The sequence below is a fragment of the Polyodon spathula genome, chromosome 25, assembly GCF_017654505.1.
Source record: "Polyodon spathula isolate WHYD16114869_AA chromosome 25, ASM1765450v1, whole genome shotgun sequence".
NCBI classification, from domain to species: Eukaryota; Metazoa; Chordata; class Actinopteri; order Acipenseriformes; family Polyodontidae; genus Polyodon; species Polyodon spathula.
This window is the reverse complement of record NC_054558.1, coordinates 2,185,980-2,202,928: the sequence shown is the minus strand read 5'-3', so window position 1 is coordinate 2,202,928 and position 16,949 is coordinate 2,185,980. Positions and strand designations below refer to the sequence as shown.

The 16,949-nt window shown below is 42.3% G+C and overlaps 1 protein-coding gene across 1 annotated transcript; it reads right to left on the bottom strand.

The window, feature by feature from the left end:
• Positions 1-1,020: 1,020 nt before the first annotated feature.
• LOC121299879 (monocarboxylate transporter 1-like) lies at positions 1,021-15,069 on the bottom strand. Its single transcript, XM_041228059.1, has 5 exons — positions 14,905-15,069; positions 7,478-7,734; positions 4,825-4,968; positions 3,707-4,555; positions 1,021-3,116 (listed from the first exon to the last, which is right to left on the bottom strand). Exons 2-5 carry the CDS (start codon positions 7,692-7,694, stop codon positions 2,845-2,847), a joined length of 1,482 nt encoding a protein of 493 aa, XP_041083993.1. The 5' UTR covers positions 7,695-7,734; positions 14,905-15,069; the 3' UTR covers positions 1,021-2,844.
• Between the last annotated feature and the right edge of the window lie 1,880 nt (positions 15,070-16,949).

Here is a 16,949-nt window from a genome sequence, read left to right as displayed (position 1 = left end):
TCTGTCTGTACAGCAAGGATAATGTATGGGAAGAGAAGCCTAAATTAACAGCTGAATTCGGAGAATTACTTTCCTTCGATCGAGCTCCGACCAAAGCGTGGGGTCACGTTTAAGATGGGCAGTATGAAATAATTGGATTTGCAATTCCCAACCGTGCAATATTTGAAAACAGAAATTAAAACAAAAACACCAAGATATCAATAACACGCTTCCGCGCATATGATTCTGGTTTTGCAAAGTCTGCAATATTTCAGCATGTATCCTGATGAATACACAGGAATCTAAACATTCACGATCACATCCAGTGTGTTGTAGTCTGTAAGTCTTACTGTGCCAACAGCAATCCACAACGTACGAGAGAGGGGAGGAGGGACACTGAAGCAGACTTGCAAGACTGCTACACAGTAACATAGAAGTAGAGTAACTACAACATCCACAGCATTGGAGACATGTTAGTGTTGAGATAGAATTCAGCAATAACTACAGGGTGTATTGAGGGCATGAGATCACAGAGTCGAGGATTGCACACAGAAAGCAGGCATCTCCACAGCATCACAGTGCAGTACTGGGTAACTCTGAACAGCACTGAGAATCAGCAAGGGCCTTCCCAAAGCAGTTTATATTTATACCAGCAATAAGACAAGCACTCATTAACATATAGCCTGCCACATACCACTAACATCCCAGACTTACCCAAGAATAGCTATCGGCCTCAATAGAAAACGTTCTATACCCTTAAATCGGTTTGACCAAGTTCCTTTTATGAGGCATTTTGTCATATTGGAAGGTGCTTTATGGAGAGGCACTTGGACATATTGGAAGGTGCTTTTATAACATCATGGCATCATATAAACTCTCCCACTCCCACAGCACACAGGGACCAATTTAAACTGCAAGAGGAAATTCACCTACACGCAGTTAACAAAAAATAAATAGAAACACACAAACCCATGCAGGCATTTTATTTTTGTTTAGTGTTTATTTTCACAAACAAGGCAAAATGTTTTGAAAACACACAAATTTGTTTGATTTGTAATTCACCAAAAACAAAAATATCCCAGAAGTCTGGTAGAATTAAATCTAAAACTGGAATGAAGAATCACAGATGTTTCTGGCCTATTAAAACGATTGATCTGAAGGCACAACAGGACAAATTCATTCAGCGTTTACCTCGGAGCAATGGTAGGGAATCGGACCGTGCAACTTGGACAGGAAAAAAGCGAGGCACAACCAATCAAAAAGACAAACATATTTTACATGGGTGAAAAATTAATTACAAAAACCCCTTTTGCAGTCAGTCCTATTCTATCAGCTTCATCATTTATTCAGTCTGTTTTGTGTCTTAACAGAGCAGTCTGCCTCATGCATACTAGAAGAACGTATGTATCGGATCATTGTCTGTGCTGGAAAAGTCATGCAAGACTAACCACTGGCTCTTACTACACAGCACAGTAGAACAGGTGGAACCAACACAGTTGAAAGGTCAGGGGTCACGTTTTTCCAGGTCAGGCAGATTGTTGCAGATCTGTACAGGGTCTCGTTACAGCAACCTGCACGACATCACAAGCAGCTGCATGCACAGTTTTAAAAAAAAAAAAAAAAAAGTAACAGTTCAAGGGTCAAGATAGACCGTGACACTTCGGTTATCCATTTCCTATTGTAATACTACAAATTGTCTTTACAACTTGGTAATGCACATGTACAAAGACATCTGTTTGCAAAATATTGCACTAACAGAAGCCACTTAATGCAATTAAAAGGAAACAATTAAACATTTAAATAATAATAAAAAGCCCTATATAAAAAGTGACATTTTTATAAAACAAATGACAACGTACTTGCAAAAACTGCAGATCACAACCTGATGGCTACATTAGGAAATGATCTATCTTTGTACCTGCGAATACACAGTGTGCTTCTCTTGCAATGCAATGCACACACATACACACAGTTTACAGACATGTCAGACAGGGGGGGTGCATCTTGGAAGTTGGAATTAGCATTTAATGCAGGAGGTACCGTTCCAGCGTTTGTTCTCAAAATAAAAGGCTCAAATCACAGATTTAATATTCTAGTTACTAGCACGTTTCTCAATTGCATAAAAGGGATACCATTTCACCAAGAACAAGATCATGTTTGTAAAACATTTAAAAACATGGCTTTCATTAAAAAAAAAAAAAAAACCCTGAAGATGCTTGTTTCAGATGCAGGTGCTGGAGTTTCCAGTCAGGGTGCAGCGATCGTTAGTTTAATTGACAGAGAAAGGCTCTAGGGTTAAAAGGGTCCTGCCGCAAGCTATGATCACAGCAGTAAATAAAAAAGGCCACGTGTGTGTGTCAGAGCACCCTGAAAATCCATGCCTGGGGAAGCACCATCTAAAAAGTGTGGGCATCATAAGGAAGGTCACAGGACATTTCAGGAGACCAAACGCTTGTCCCTTTAAGGACCGGACTTTGACCAATCAGCATTTAATTTTCAAAAAAATAAAATTAAAAAAATCCAACATTCTAAATCTTTACAGCAGGCTATAGTTAAATGCAATGTTCACTTGGTCCTAAGGGGCTAAAAAGTCAGCGATATGCAACATGGGATGCACCCATGTCAACTTGAAATGACCATTTGATCTGGAACAACCAAAGCTTCTGGCAGAGTTTATGAAAGAACATTCCCCAGAAGTGAGGGCGTGGTGAATGCATCATTGCTTCTCTTATACAAATGCACCCAAACTGAACTTATTTTAATTTTTAAGAAGGCACTAGCTATACAAGTTTCACCTAAAACTACAACAACAAAACAAGGTAGTGGCTGCCTAAAGGAAGACTGCCAGTGCTGAACAGTTTCCTGTTACACGCTGTTCTCCTCCTCCGTTTTCAAATCAGCTCCAGTCTTTGCAGGCTGGACGTCACTGATGGCTTTCACCTTGATGGCGCCGTCAGTGTTCGTTTCTTCCTCCCTGGCCTCTTGCTTCTCTTCCTCTAACTCGGCTTTGCGCTCCTTGTCCAGCAGCCTGTAGTTGATGCCCATTCCCACAAACAGGAAGACGCTGGAGACGACTAGGATCACTCCACAGGCGTAGTAGGTGTATGCATAGTCATCATAGATGTCGTGCAGATAGCCTGAAAAAGGAAGAACAAAGGGCACACGAAAGTCAGGACACAACCCATGCTAAGCACATGAGCCTACAAACAAAAGAAGAAATGTTAAAAAAGTACTTGACAAAAGACAACCCTAGCAAACTCTGCAAGTGCAGCACAGAAACCAGGACCAGAGAACTTTTAGTGAAGCTTGAGCACAGAGTGGACAGGGTATGGAATGGGTTACCTAGCCAAGCTGGCAGCGCTGGATCACTGGCATCCTTTAAGATCATACCAGCCAGCACTGAGATCAATCAGCTGCTAGGAACCGTAGCTTTTTTTCCTGGTGCTCAAGGCATATTGCACACAACTCCACACTTAATTACAACAGGGATATCAGTATTTGAAACAGCATGTTAAAAGCCTGGCATTTTCCTAACTTTCATTAGCTTTACTCCTTCAAAAACAGGATATCCAGCAATACTCCTAACAGGATTGACAGACACTTTGTAAAAACGTTTCCGATTTTATAATTTCTGTACAGAACACCCTCAACAGCTAAGAGAGTGTGGCAGGAGACAGCACTGATAGATAGTGTATGCACAGAGATCGAGTAGAAGCAGATCCCTTACCAAGCAGTGGAGGTCCCAGCAATACAGGGCCACATTCCACAATAGTGACCAGACCGACAGCACTGGAGAACCTCTGGGCTCCCACCAGATCCATCAGGGTTTCAAACAAGACGGAGCTCAGCCAGCCAAAAGCAAACCCAAAGATGATGGCGTAGATGACGAATCCCACGAAACCGGTCGTGATGTGGGGGGCTAAAAGATGACACACTCCATTGTACAAGATAGAAACAGCAAAGAAATACTGAACCCGGGGCCGTACCCACTTGGTATTGGCTAAGAGACCCATGGACGGCCTGGCAAACATGTCCACAAAGGCCAAAACGGACAGCAGGAGGGCTGCTCGCTCTTTATCAACGTGCTTGCTCTTGGCGTAATTGCTGAGGTAGATCAACGGGGAGAAGAGACCAAAAAACATGGTGACGTTGCCCAGCAGGTAGAGCAAGAAGCCTCGGTGAGTGAACAAGGTGAGATCAATGAAGCGGTTCATCTTCTGGTACACTGTTAGCTTCTCTTTCGGCTTCTCCGACAGGAGGTCTACGGCTGCTTCTGCAGCTTTCCCCGATTCTTGTGAAACATCCACGGCTTCTACTTGCTTGGCTGTTGTCGGCTTGGGGCCGATGGGTCTCATGAGGGATCCAGCCACGCAACAGTTCAGCAGCAAGCTCCCCAGGATGAGAAAGCTCCCCCTCCAGCCAAATGTGTCGAATAACCATCGGTTGAGGGGAGAGAGGATGGACAAAAACACAGGGCTGCCCGCCATGGCTATGCCGTTGGCGATAGGACGCCGCTTATAAAAATACTTGCCAATCATGGTCAGAGCTGGGTTCAGGTTGAAAGCTAATCCCAAACCTAGGAGCCAAAAACAAAGAAAGGTGTTATACATTAAATCAACTCAAGAATATACCGTGTGGTTCGAGTCAGTAGATCCGAGGCAATGGTGGAGACAAGGGTACCGATCAAAGACCGCACATGCTGTGCTCAGTACTGTCACAACTTTCACCCAATAGAGGTCAATTTCCATTCTTTCATCTCCCATTATCAGTCATACGCTCAGAAATATGCCAAGCTTATACCAGGACTGGTTACACTGAATAATACGTTGCAATTTGCAGACACACCTCCTATGACTCCCACGCAGAAGTAGAGCCCTCCCACAGTGTTGCAAAACGAGGCTGCCACCAAACCAGCGCCGGACAGGCAGCCCCCAGCCATCATGACAGGACGACTACCAAACTTGTTCACCAGGATACTGCTTATGGGACCTGGACAGAGGGAGAGAACAAGACAAAACCCAAGTGAGAAGCCTCATAGTAACAGTGTAAGCTTGACTAGCCGGGTAATAACCTCGTGGTAGACAAAGACGCTGGTCACGCTTTATTTTAAGGGATGTTTATTACTGTTAAACATTAATTTTTAGCTAAGGGTTAGGGTTAATAAACCTGATTTAATTTAATAAACATTACTACAGTAACAATTTGAACAGATTTCAAGCAATGATTGACTGGGTATTGATCATCCACAGGGCTCTGGTGTTTGCAGTTTTAGCAGGCCTATTATATATTAACTAACAGTTAATAGAAAAAACAAATGCACATTAACAAGTTTATTAGCGGTTTGTTAAAGCAAGACCACCATGGTTTGAATAAAAAAGACACACCAGGAAAACACTGCTGCATTGAAGAGGTTACAGTTACCATTTAAAAAGGGGTTAAAAACATGTAGAAATCTGCAACCGGAATCGAAAACGCAGCAGATTAGGATTGGTATTTTCATGGCAGTCTGCATTGACAGCTGTAGCTTCCCAACACTGTTCGATGGTGGTTCTCATAGCCTTGGTGCACACAGGACTTCATGTTACCAGAGACTAATTCAAGTCTAGTCTTGAACATACATTCCCCGCTGTAAATATTGAAGCCACAGAAGAGTCTTGGTTTACCGCTCTTAACTAGGGATGGGTCAGTGTAATCGAATACACAAGAACGAAACTATTCAAATAGCAGATTAGATACGAGTACACGACAAACACTTACATTAGCTACTAGTAGAAGCAAACGCGTCTTTTGAAAATGCCGACGCCTGCCAAGTGTTGAGAATCAGTGTTAAACCCTGCGCATTCATGTAAGTGAGACTGGCGAATTAAACATACACACCCTAATTAATCACACAAAGCTTGCAAAGGCAACAGTTTACAGTGTTCTGTTTGAAATTGTTGTAAATTGTGTTGCCTTGTTCTCAGCTAATGTTACAGATCCCTGCTTGAGTTCCCTGTAGTGTTGCACACAGCCGCTGTTGCCAAGCAGTCGTGAAACAGCTCCCTGGAGCACAGCACCACCAAACTTTAAATTTGAAAACAAACACATATAGCAAGTATTAAAAAGAAAGCCTCACTTCAGTAACTTTGAAATTAGAAAGCTAACTTAGCTTTATGATGTATATAGAAAGCATACTAAATGCTAAGCAGAACACCACAATAACTGAGAAAACAGCGTGGAAGGAGTTTAACCTGTGGAGTGCAGTACCCTGTAAAACATCTACTGCCGACTTTCTGTGAATGGATGGAGTAACGGCAAAACCTGCACTGACCATTAAAACAACAAGCAGGTGTGTTCCTTGTTTTGAATGGTTTACAGGTTACTGAAGAAACCAAGTGACTTGAACAAAGACATCTCGTCTTGGGCGCTGTTTGTACACTCTGTCTGCTCCTCCAGAGAGTTCACTTTTTATGGAGTCTGCTGTAGCACACGTACGGATTTATCTTTTAGTCTTTATTTTCGGATATTCGAATACAAGAGAATGTTGGCCCCCGTGTATTCGAATAGGAAACTATGTGAAATTCCCATCCCTGCTCTTAACCCATTTCCTTCCACATCCAAAAAAAAAGAAATCTACCAACGAACCACGGCTTTGAAGACTCTTACACTCTTCTTGAAAACAGACAGTTGCCTCCTCCCTCACTTCAACAAAATGTCATGCTCCCATGGGAGAAATAAGCCACACAAAGCAGCTTCAATTGCTCTCAGTTCAGTGCCCCTGTAAGGGTAGCGACTAGTCAGGAATGTCATCTGAACAAGGTGCTGGTCCAGCTGGAATGAAAACAGATCCGAATAGCAGACGTTCTGTTCCATTGTAAAGCATGCAGTGACGAGCCAGCCTGGACAGCACAGGATTACTATAGTGAAGTTGGGTTGCTTGTAACTATTCATTTACTTTATCCCTAAAATCATATGAAGTGCTACAGGGTCTGGAAATTCACAATTTCATACACTCACAAATTAACTGGCTGTTTGGCTATTATGATTGCAAGATGGAGTAACTTATACTATGAATGATAAATAGCCTAAAATCCTCACAAAATCACTTAAAACAAGAAGAGAACCTTATAAAAACTCACTACATCTCTTCCTGTTGAGGTCAGGAACCGGAAAAGGTCTACATGCCTGGTTTGAGATGTAATTAATATAAACACTAACTGACAGTAACTTTGAGCTGCAGTACAGCAAGAGGACATCTATTAATAGACAAGTGCTTAAAGAACCAAGTACTGCTGGAGTTCATTTGTCCATACGTGCAGAAGGCTGCGTCAGTATTTGAGAGAGGGAGGGTGATGAGTGGCCTGCTGTTGTACGACCATTGAAAATTAAATATTTCCATAAATTAGACATTTCTTGAACTCATCTCAACTAAAGTCTTGTGTTTATCAATGGATTTGGATGGAGATTATTCATTTCCAACCCAACGCAGCGCTTTAAAAAACGCTCAGGAGCTCCTCACCTCCACCATACATCACTGCCAGCATGATTGAGGAGATCCAGGACACCTGGCTGCTGGTGGCGTCGAAGATCACCTCGATCTCCTTGAAGAAGACAGTGATCGACTTGGAGAAAGCGTAGGAGAAGCCGATAGAAATGAAGGCTCCCACCACCACTGCCCATCCCCAGCCGCCCTCCGGAGGCGTGTACCCCACAGGACCTCCCAACGCTACCGGCATCTTTGCTCTGGATGGCTACGGACCTAAAAAAAAACTGGACCTGCAAGAAACAAGAAACAGCTCTTAGACAAAGGAACAGCAGGTCTCGTGGCTTTGCAACTTCATCAGGACAGAGACAGACCTCAGTTGCATAAAAGTGTATTTGGCATTGCTTTTGCAAAACATGACAAATGGTTAGGCAGCTTTGTTTGCTTAATGGATATATATGTATATAAAATTCCCAATACTGATTTTACATTTTATCACACAGTATTAATACAGCATTGCCAATGAAAATGTGTTTTAATAAAGACAAGAAAATAAATCCTTCAGCTTTACTTGAATAAAAAAGCATACTGCTAGTAAAAACAAAGCTATTGAAAGTCTTTGTAAGACTTGTACTTAATACTGAGCTAGTTTATCATTTAACATTCTAGCAAATAAAGCAGCTAGGGCAACACTATTCCCAGTTTAAGGAAGAAAAGACCTCTAACCTAAAAACAGCCAAGCACAATGATTTGTAATGGGGATTAGCCATTAGTACCCCAAGTGTAGTGTGCTTCCTAGCTCTGCAGAAAAACATCTTAATCATTAACCAATGAACAGGGTGCACCTCTAGTGAAAAACAGCCAAATACTGTGCAGTCGTCCCAGAGCTGGCAAAGGCACCAAGGAACACTTGCATGTTTAACAGAAGTTTAGTATTTGTGAACAAGCACAGCTGGTGCCACTAAAACAGCCCACAAAACGATCAGTGCCCCCCCACATGGAACGAAGAGCGGCTGAGCTCTTCACAGAGAGTCAGGAATATTCCCGGGATCACACAGCCCGACCTCCGAAGACTGCTGGACTCACTAGCACAGGAGTTTCGATCATTCCAGAATCACATTAAAAACCTTTACTGTACATCACTGAAAGACTACATACTGGAATTACTAGTCAAACGTTTCACTGTGATTTTAATTAAGTCATACCCCCCCACTCCCACTCCCAATACAGGGGGCCAAATTGAAGTCACTTCCTCCTACACCCACCCCCCCAACCCCTTCATGGACAAGTAGCTTTTACACTAAGTATCTTGTTAGCAGTGGTGCAATCCTTTTAAGTTTTATTTCAGTTGCTGATAATGACTCATTAAAATATGTATTTAGATCTTCATATAAAATCAGCTTTTGTTTCCATGCCCCCAGCCCCCATGTTACTGACAATAGCTTTGTTTTAGTGTGCCACATGACTCGTGACTGATACTCGCTGCCACCAAAGTAGGTCCTAATTATAGCTGCTCTGGATGGCATCAGACAGAAACATGTTTCAGGCAAACAGGCCACCAGCCCTCTCAGTTCTAGAGTGCACACTAATGTATTTTTGATATGCAGGCACACATTGTTCCTCGGGGAGACTGGTTTGCACAATGTGATCTGCCTTTAGAAATCACTTGCGTCTAGAAAGAGTCACCTTGCCCCTCTCCTGTTACGTGCCGAGTCAAGCCTCTGTGTAATAATTCCAGACGTGTGTATTGGTTTCCTTTGCACGGTATCTTTATACCTTCTCTTCTAAATGTCTTCAGAGTGGGAACATTGGCTTTTTACAATTTGTGAAGAAAAGCATCCCTGTTTATTAAAGCCGCAGGATCACCATATCATTTTACAGGCATTCAAAATGAACTGGCAGCCTTCAAAGGCAAAGGGCCAACTCTTCATTTAAGGTTTCCAGCTGGGCACAGTCTTCCTATCCACTGTTTTACACACTTAGGAGAACCGCTTATCCAGCTGGGGTAAAGAGTATTCTAACCAAGGGGCATCAGATGAACCTGCACGTACTCACACAGACATGGCACAGTTACACACGGGTTACTATGTCATGATACTGACAGCTCAAGCTTTATATTTACAGCTGTGGCAGGTGATGCACTACATGCTACCAGCATTTTCACAGTATTGGAGCTTTGAATGAAAGTCTGATTTTACCAGTGTCGAAGTTTCTAACATTACATTAGTGATGATAATAAAATAAATTCCGTTCTACTGGGGTTCCTGGAAAATCAGGCTGACCTACATGATTTAAAAAGTTGTTAATTATTTCTTTGCTTCCAAGTGTCTTACCACCAGTCTGAGGACAGGAAGACTGTTGTTGCTGTACGCTCAAGGCATGCAGGAACAAGCCCACTTCCAGGACCCCAGACGATGCTTCCTTTTCCTCCCCAAGTTCAACAGGTTTACTCAAAGAATGACGTGCAATGCTGGAAACAATCCTACTCCACTGTTGGCAGGTGGTGGGGGATAAGGAAAGAGAGCAGTCTTGAAGTTCGGAAAGTGCAGGCCTGTTTGATTTGGTCACACTAACATCATCCTATCAGCTTGCAACACAACACAACCCAACCCTTGTTTTTACTGCCCTTAATCACAAGTTCAGTACAGTGCAGGATGTTTTTTTGGCAGAATTTACAGAAAAAAAAAGGTTGTTTTTATTGATAAAGCCCTCAATTATCCAGTTTAAAATTCAGGGGCTTTTCCTGATAGAATTTTTGCACGTTAGAATGCATTGTACAAACTGTATGAAATATACATTTCTGCACATCAACTCAAGTTTCTGAAGTTAAGAGAAGGAAGACCTGTGAACTCGTGGCGAGGGACTTGTGTCTTAGCCAGAATTAGATTACGACAATAAAGCTTTTCAATGCCTGGGTACCTGGAAATTCAGGTTAATCAAAACCCTTTTAAGACCTGCGGTTAGCATTGGTACTGTAGGGCGATAGACGGCTTCTGGTCATTTCCCAGTTCAAGCCAAGAATGCAGTTGAAGTACAGCATATGTCCTGCACAGTACTGTCCCCTGTTAGGATATAGGGGGTGTATGAAGGCCGTCTGTCACTTACAGTACATTGTTGACTATATCTACTGTCAAGAATCAATTATGATTCAACAATGGCTCTTGAGAAACAGAATAGGCAGGGGAATGTTCCATCTGCCAGACGTACATTTGTATACAGAGAACAGCTTGGGTACCGACTGCAAAGAGCACAAGAGATTGCTTGTAAGCAAAACCTGGGGTTTCATGAGGCAATATAAAGCCTATGTTTCATAGACGGGTAAACCTGTTCAAGCCAGCAGGCTGGTAAAGGCTTGCAAAGCTGATAAACACACAGCCTTTTCACAAAGGGTTAGCTTCTAACCTGCAATTTTGCTGGCACTTTGAGAAGGTTAAAGCAACAAATAAGGGCCATACTGTGAAATAAATTCTAAGAAGTATGGTTCCTGTTGCACGCAAGAATAGCATTGTGCTTAAAGTGGTCCGAGCTGTCTTGAGCTTTACCGTGCTTGCTTTCAACCCAACCCGCTGTGAGCCGTGTGACCACAGCTGAACTGCTGTTAACTGGAAACAGCATGAACTTTATCAGGGGGCCTTGCTGATGTATCAGAAGGCAGCAGAGTGTTACTAAACTGATAAGCTTGCAGGAGCCACTCACTGGCAGATACTGCTAGAGTTTAAAGTGTCTGGTTCACAACTTTAAAATTTAACAAACCCTACTACCAATTCAACAAGCACCTGGGCAAGGCTTCTCTTTTAAAAGCCTGATTTTATCATATTGATATTTTTGGTCCAGCGCTGTTCCTGACAAGAAATAAAAATAATTCTCATTACAATATAGATTTATTAATTTATTAATTTATTACTTAATAATTTATTAAGAAGGGAACATATTATAGTTTATAAGCCACACATGTTTGAACAGACATTCAAAACGGTCACTTCCTGGCAATTTCCATCCTAGTACTCGCCAAAAACATGACCCATTTTAAACTTTATCTGACACATGCAATTTGCTTGCGATTATATTTTTTTTAGCAGAGATGTATTCATTTCAGCAAAGCAATGGGTGAAATTTAACTTCAAGGACCACCTAAGGATTCATCAAAATGTGTTTAAATGAAGGCATGCAAGCTTATGTGACTTCAACTAACTTTATAATTTTAAAAAATGTAAAAAGTTTAAAGGTCATGGCAGCTGTTATCTGCAGAATGCCCTGTTGAACAAAACTAGCGCCGCTGTTGTATTTCCGAACGCTGCACATTTAAAACCAGACGTAACAGCACCTCATCTGTGGCCGTTGGATTACGCTGCCAGATCTCAGCTAGCTTAGTGGCTTTGCTCTATCCAGAACACTCTGACTGTAACCTTGAGTTCCCCCGAGACCAAGGCTGCAGTCCACAAGCAGTCCTTCCACTGCAGCAGCTGCCAAACTCAGCTCAACGGTGAACTTCTCAGGTTACAGCTGGGCAGAGCTGCTACACTCACAATGCACAGCCCTGCTCTGCTTCTGGAGTGGAACCACAGTACAGGGGTTATGCAAGCTCTACTGGGGTGCCACAAGGGCAGTGCAGGGAGAGTCAGGCTCCAAATGGACACACTGCAATGCCAAGCTGCCATTCATCTTTTTGAAATCTGTCTTGTCATTCGTTAAAACACCAGCATGCCACATAGCTTAGTGTGCACTGCAGCCTCAGCTCTGAACGGTCCATATTCACAGCAACGCCACGTGTACACATCAACCACTCATAGCAACAGCTCTGACTTCTGACATGATCACGCCATGCCGCTGAAAGAAATGACACATTTTATATACATATTAGAGTTAAACTGCTTTAGAACAAGCTTCAACAAACTACATAAAGACACTACTGTCATCTTTCAGCAAAATCTCCACTCCAAAAACACAGGCTCCAAGAAGCCATGCAATAAAACTGGTGAGGGACGAAGTCCAGGGCCACTCCCCAGTCCTGTAAAAAATAATCCAGAGAGTGCAAGTTGATAAAAGAACACCCTTACTGCCAATCAAGCAATGAATTAGTTTGAATATTAGCAGGCCCAGATATGGAATTTGACCCCAAAATAAAGACCTGGACTAGACTGGTTCTCAAGGGCCAGAGTTTGACCTCCACAACAACGTTAGCGTAGTTTTAAAAGCAACATAAGATTCTAATCAATTCCAGCAGCTCAGGAAAGAAAAGGTTCAAGGAAAACCAGGCTTTCCTTTATCCGAGATGTTCCTGACGCAATTCTACTGAAATCTGTGTGTCAGCTGAAAACGCTTTCCTGTTGAAGAGACCAGGCACCCTGCCATGGAGTCTTGCCAGGGCTATTCCTCTGTATGTAGCTGCTGCAAGTCTGACCCAAGAAAGCTCCCTGCACAGTGACAGAAGCGTCAAGCAAGAACAGAAACCATGCACTATAGCATTCCCCTAAAGTCAGAGCGAGAGAGAGACACAGGGACCATAACCAGAAAGTAGTCTCACAATACACAATCGCAAAATCATGACCATTTATCCAATTGCCTTGCAGTCAAACAGTTCTATCCAGGCTGTACGGGGCGTGAATTCAAGCCAGTCACCTTTCCTCTGTGCAGTGTCCCTGACTGGCCAGAGCATTCGTTTAACATCAGACTGTGCGACCGAGCACTGGAAATCACGGATGTGAATTTTGAAAAGGCTATACGCCGCAAGCAGGTTACCTATATATCCGTTTCAAGCTGAAATAAATTATTAAATAATGCAAAGATGAAAAGTGAAAACAGACACAAGCTTATACTGCAGTGAAGACAGCTGTCTCTTTACGGATTCCCCCTCTTAAACACATCAAATGCATTGCAAACCCTAAAAACAAAAACACACAGACTAGCAGCTAACAAAACGCTCACACTAGAAGAGGATTCACCCAGGCTTGAACAGCTACAGTAATTTACCCCACCCCCAAAACCTGAAGCAAGCTCCCTGTGTTCTTTGCAAACTTATTACAAAAGAGCTGAACGGGGATCTGCATGGGGAGATAGCTTGCATGGTTAACTCACCAGGCCATTCACATGTAAACATAACACACAATAGAAAAAAATGTGCCTGTCGGGATAAGAACTGCAGCACTGGGGGAATCCTAGATTGCATGACCCGCCAACATCCACGCAGCCACCCCGATAGGACCCAGAGGCTGGAGGATAAGAGGCTGAATCAAAGCCGCTTGAATTCCTTCACAGAGAGCTGGCAGTTGAAAAGGTTAACCAGGGCTATCACCGATCAGCTGGTTGCTTGCACCCAGTAAGCAGATGTGCCACAGGCAGGGAGATGTGCCTTTGTGAGCTCTGAAGAGATCATCTGCAGGCCAGGGGTATTTGTGTTTCTGCCCTGAACACAAAGCCCAACACTCAATCTGTAATGACACTCCCAACTAAGCAAATAAATAAACAAAAACATTGAAGCAGAGATAAATAACTTGCTTTTGCATATTATATATATATATATATTGACAAGTAGCAGCTGCCCAGTTTAATAAAGCAACATATCTGAAGTATTTACCCTTCTCAAAGCATTTCATTGAATTAATCTGTGTTACAATACGGTATGTATTTACTTATTTCAGACGTTGCGTGATTATCATCATCATTTTTTTTTTTTTTTTTTTTTTTTTTTTAAGTAAATCAACTACAGTATTTAAAACACACACAATATGAACTGAAGGCACGGGATTAATTTAATTCCACTTCTAAATGCGCTCAAAATCATCCCGATTTAGACAAAAGTAGACTTTGAAAAATACACTTGGATTTGTTTTAAATCCAGTTTAAAAAAAAAAAAATGAATTGAGAGTTGCCTCATTCTTTGGCATATGAAAAAAACAACTAATTTAAACAAAACAGCGATGACTCGCTTTAAAAAGGCTGAATGCAATTCTCGCCTGTGCTTGATAAAGCTTTACAGGACACTCCGCTTGGAGCAGCAGCGCCTGTAACCTGAACCCGAGTTCATGCGACTTGCAGCCGGGTCCCCAGCTCTCACCGACACGCCGGATCGCCGTCTATTTCGGAAACGTTAAAGAAACGTGTGAAAGCCGGTTAACTCAGACTAACCCGGTAACCCGCTCCGAGTTCCCAATGCAGTTGCCATAGCGTCACATCTACCAACTCCCAACGGCTGAACGACACATATTTAAACACATTTAAAAGCAGTAAAAGAGGCTTCACTGTGCGTGTAGGAAGAGAGACACGAGTTAAGCGAGTTTCCGCACACGCTGCTCCCCCCTCGTCCACACGCACAGCTAACAATACCTGCACCTAACCGGCGACTTTATTAAACCCTAAACCCGTCTAGAAGAATAAAGCTTAAAAAGACATATTAGTTTTTATAAAGGACGCGGTTTTTTTGGTTTATAGTTTTTTTTTTTTTTTTTTTTTTTTTTTTCACTTACCTCCAGAAGTGGTCAGCTTGCTCCTGAGTATAACTCTTTTTTTTCCGACTTGAAAAACTTCTTCAAGTATAACTGAGCCTGTGCGTCTTCATTGATCTGTGAATAAGGGGGGACAGCAAACTTTCTCAAGCGTGATGCTGATTTTGCAGCGGATGGCCGGTTTAATGAGCGGCGCATGCGTGCCATCGACATTGACACGCCTCTGCACAGTCAAGCAACTAGAATAAAAAAGCCTTTCATAAGCGCCACAGTGTTGCAACGCAAAACGGGTGCTTTGAATCCAGGCCCCACTAAAACGATTAAGAGCCGAGAAGGAAACTAACAGTTTACAGATTAATTAAGAGTGAAAGCGTTTTTTTTCTTAGCAAAAACCCTCAACCGCAGCGCATCGTTTGCAAGCATATGGGTTGAATTTCTTGCCGGGGCCTAGCTGTTTTTAAGAAAGTATTACAGCAAAGCTAGGAACACGTTTTGCTTTTTAGCGAAGGGCACCAATAAAAAGCCTGGCGAAGCTTGGAGGCCGGGCGACTGCCCTTATGCAACCTTTTCTGCAGGCAAACTGCAGTTTTGGGGCTAACCTTTCGTTGCTTAGAACTATTGGTTCAAAATTAAAGTATATATTTAAAAAAAAAAAAAAAAAAAAAAAAAAAAAACCCACAAATATGCAGAAATCGACACAAGAAAAACAAAACCAGTCCATTTCTGCTTTTCAAATGACTTCATGTTTTCATGTTTCTTTTTTCTTGAACTCGGATGTTTGATTAAATAAATAAATAAATAGCTACCCCTTGTAAATGCATTTTGAATAGGAAAAGGCGTGGATTCCAAAGCGATTCGCATTGCGTTAGTTAGGCTGCTAGATTTTGTTCGCTCCGTGTACTTTTAAGTGAAGTGCTATTTAAAAAAAAGTATGGTTTAAATTTGTCCGAAAAGATTTCAGAAAAAAAAATCCGTATTAAAGGAAAGAGCCATGTAAATTAAGCAAGATACAACTGAGCCAAATTAGGCATGGATATAAAGAATTGGGGCCGAGTCTCTGCGTTCCTAATTCAGCGCAGTTTCTGCAAGGCTTCCCCTATATAAACACGAGGAGCCAGATGTTCACTCCAGTCTTTAAACAACCCCACAGGTATTCAAACATTGTTTTGTTGTTGATTTTGTTTATTGGAGCGATTGGAAAGGCCCTGAAACAACTAAAGCTAGCTGTGGCAATGGACTGCATGCTGTTCCATCCCGGTGTGTATCACAGCAGAGTCCTTCGCTCCTTTAACGATATTCGGAACAATGCAGGTTCACTTAACCTGGGGGGGTGAAGCAACCCGGTTTGCAATTACAGTACTCCAGTACTGAAACAGTATACAGTTGCAATTACTCTGTGTTTAAGACCAGTTATTTCCAGCTGACAGAATGTGAATCTTTTCGCCTTCAGAAAGCTGGCAGTCGTTAACAGGACTGGGAATTGAAGTCTTGTTTGCAAGCCTAGGCAGTTACATAATGAGATGCTGTACAGGAACAGAGGCTGGCAAAGACAGCTCTCCACTTATATCTACAGTTGAGGGGGGGGACCAGGATTCTTTCTCAAGAACAAATATTGCATTTATTTTGTAATATGTAGTGGACCCTCGCTGATGTGAAACAGCGATCTGAAATGTCTTTGTACCCGATAATTGTATCAGATTTAATTGCGGTCACAAGTTAATTGGCTATACTATCTCACACAGTCGCCACACTTACATGCCCCCTTGTGGTTGAACAAGATAGTACGCTGCTAAGCTTATTGAATAAGGATCCCTTGGTTATATTGTGCATTTACCATAGCTTACCACGGTTTGCCATGTTTTTAAATATGCTTTACAATGCCTTTGTAATGCTACCCCATGCTTTACCATGCTTTCACTATGCTTCCTCGCACCGTGCTGTGCTTTCACGACTGTAAGCCTGTATGAAGGCAGGTTGTTTCACATTCTATCTATCCTGTCAGTTTGGGAAAGTGTATTTTCTCAAACTCCACCGTGGCATTACTGAGCATGTGCAGTACGTGCAGC

Excerpts from the sequence above, each read along its gene's own strand:
- LOC121299879 (XM_041228059.1), bottom strand. The coding sequence starts at position 7,694 with ATGCCGGTAGCGTTGGGAGGTCCTGTGGGGTACACGCCTCCGGAGGGC. Across the intron at positions 4,969-7,477 it reads GGCAGTGATGTATGGTGGAG|GTCCCATAAGCAGTATCCTG; the intron begins GTGAGGAGCTCC and ends CCCTCTGTCCAG. Across the intron at positions 3,117-3,706 it reads GCTGGGACCTCCACTGCTTG|GCTATCTGCACGACATCTAT; the intron begins GTAAGGGATCTG and ends TTCCTTTTTCAG.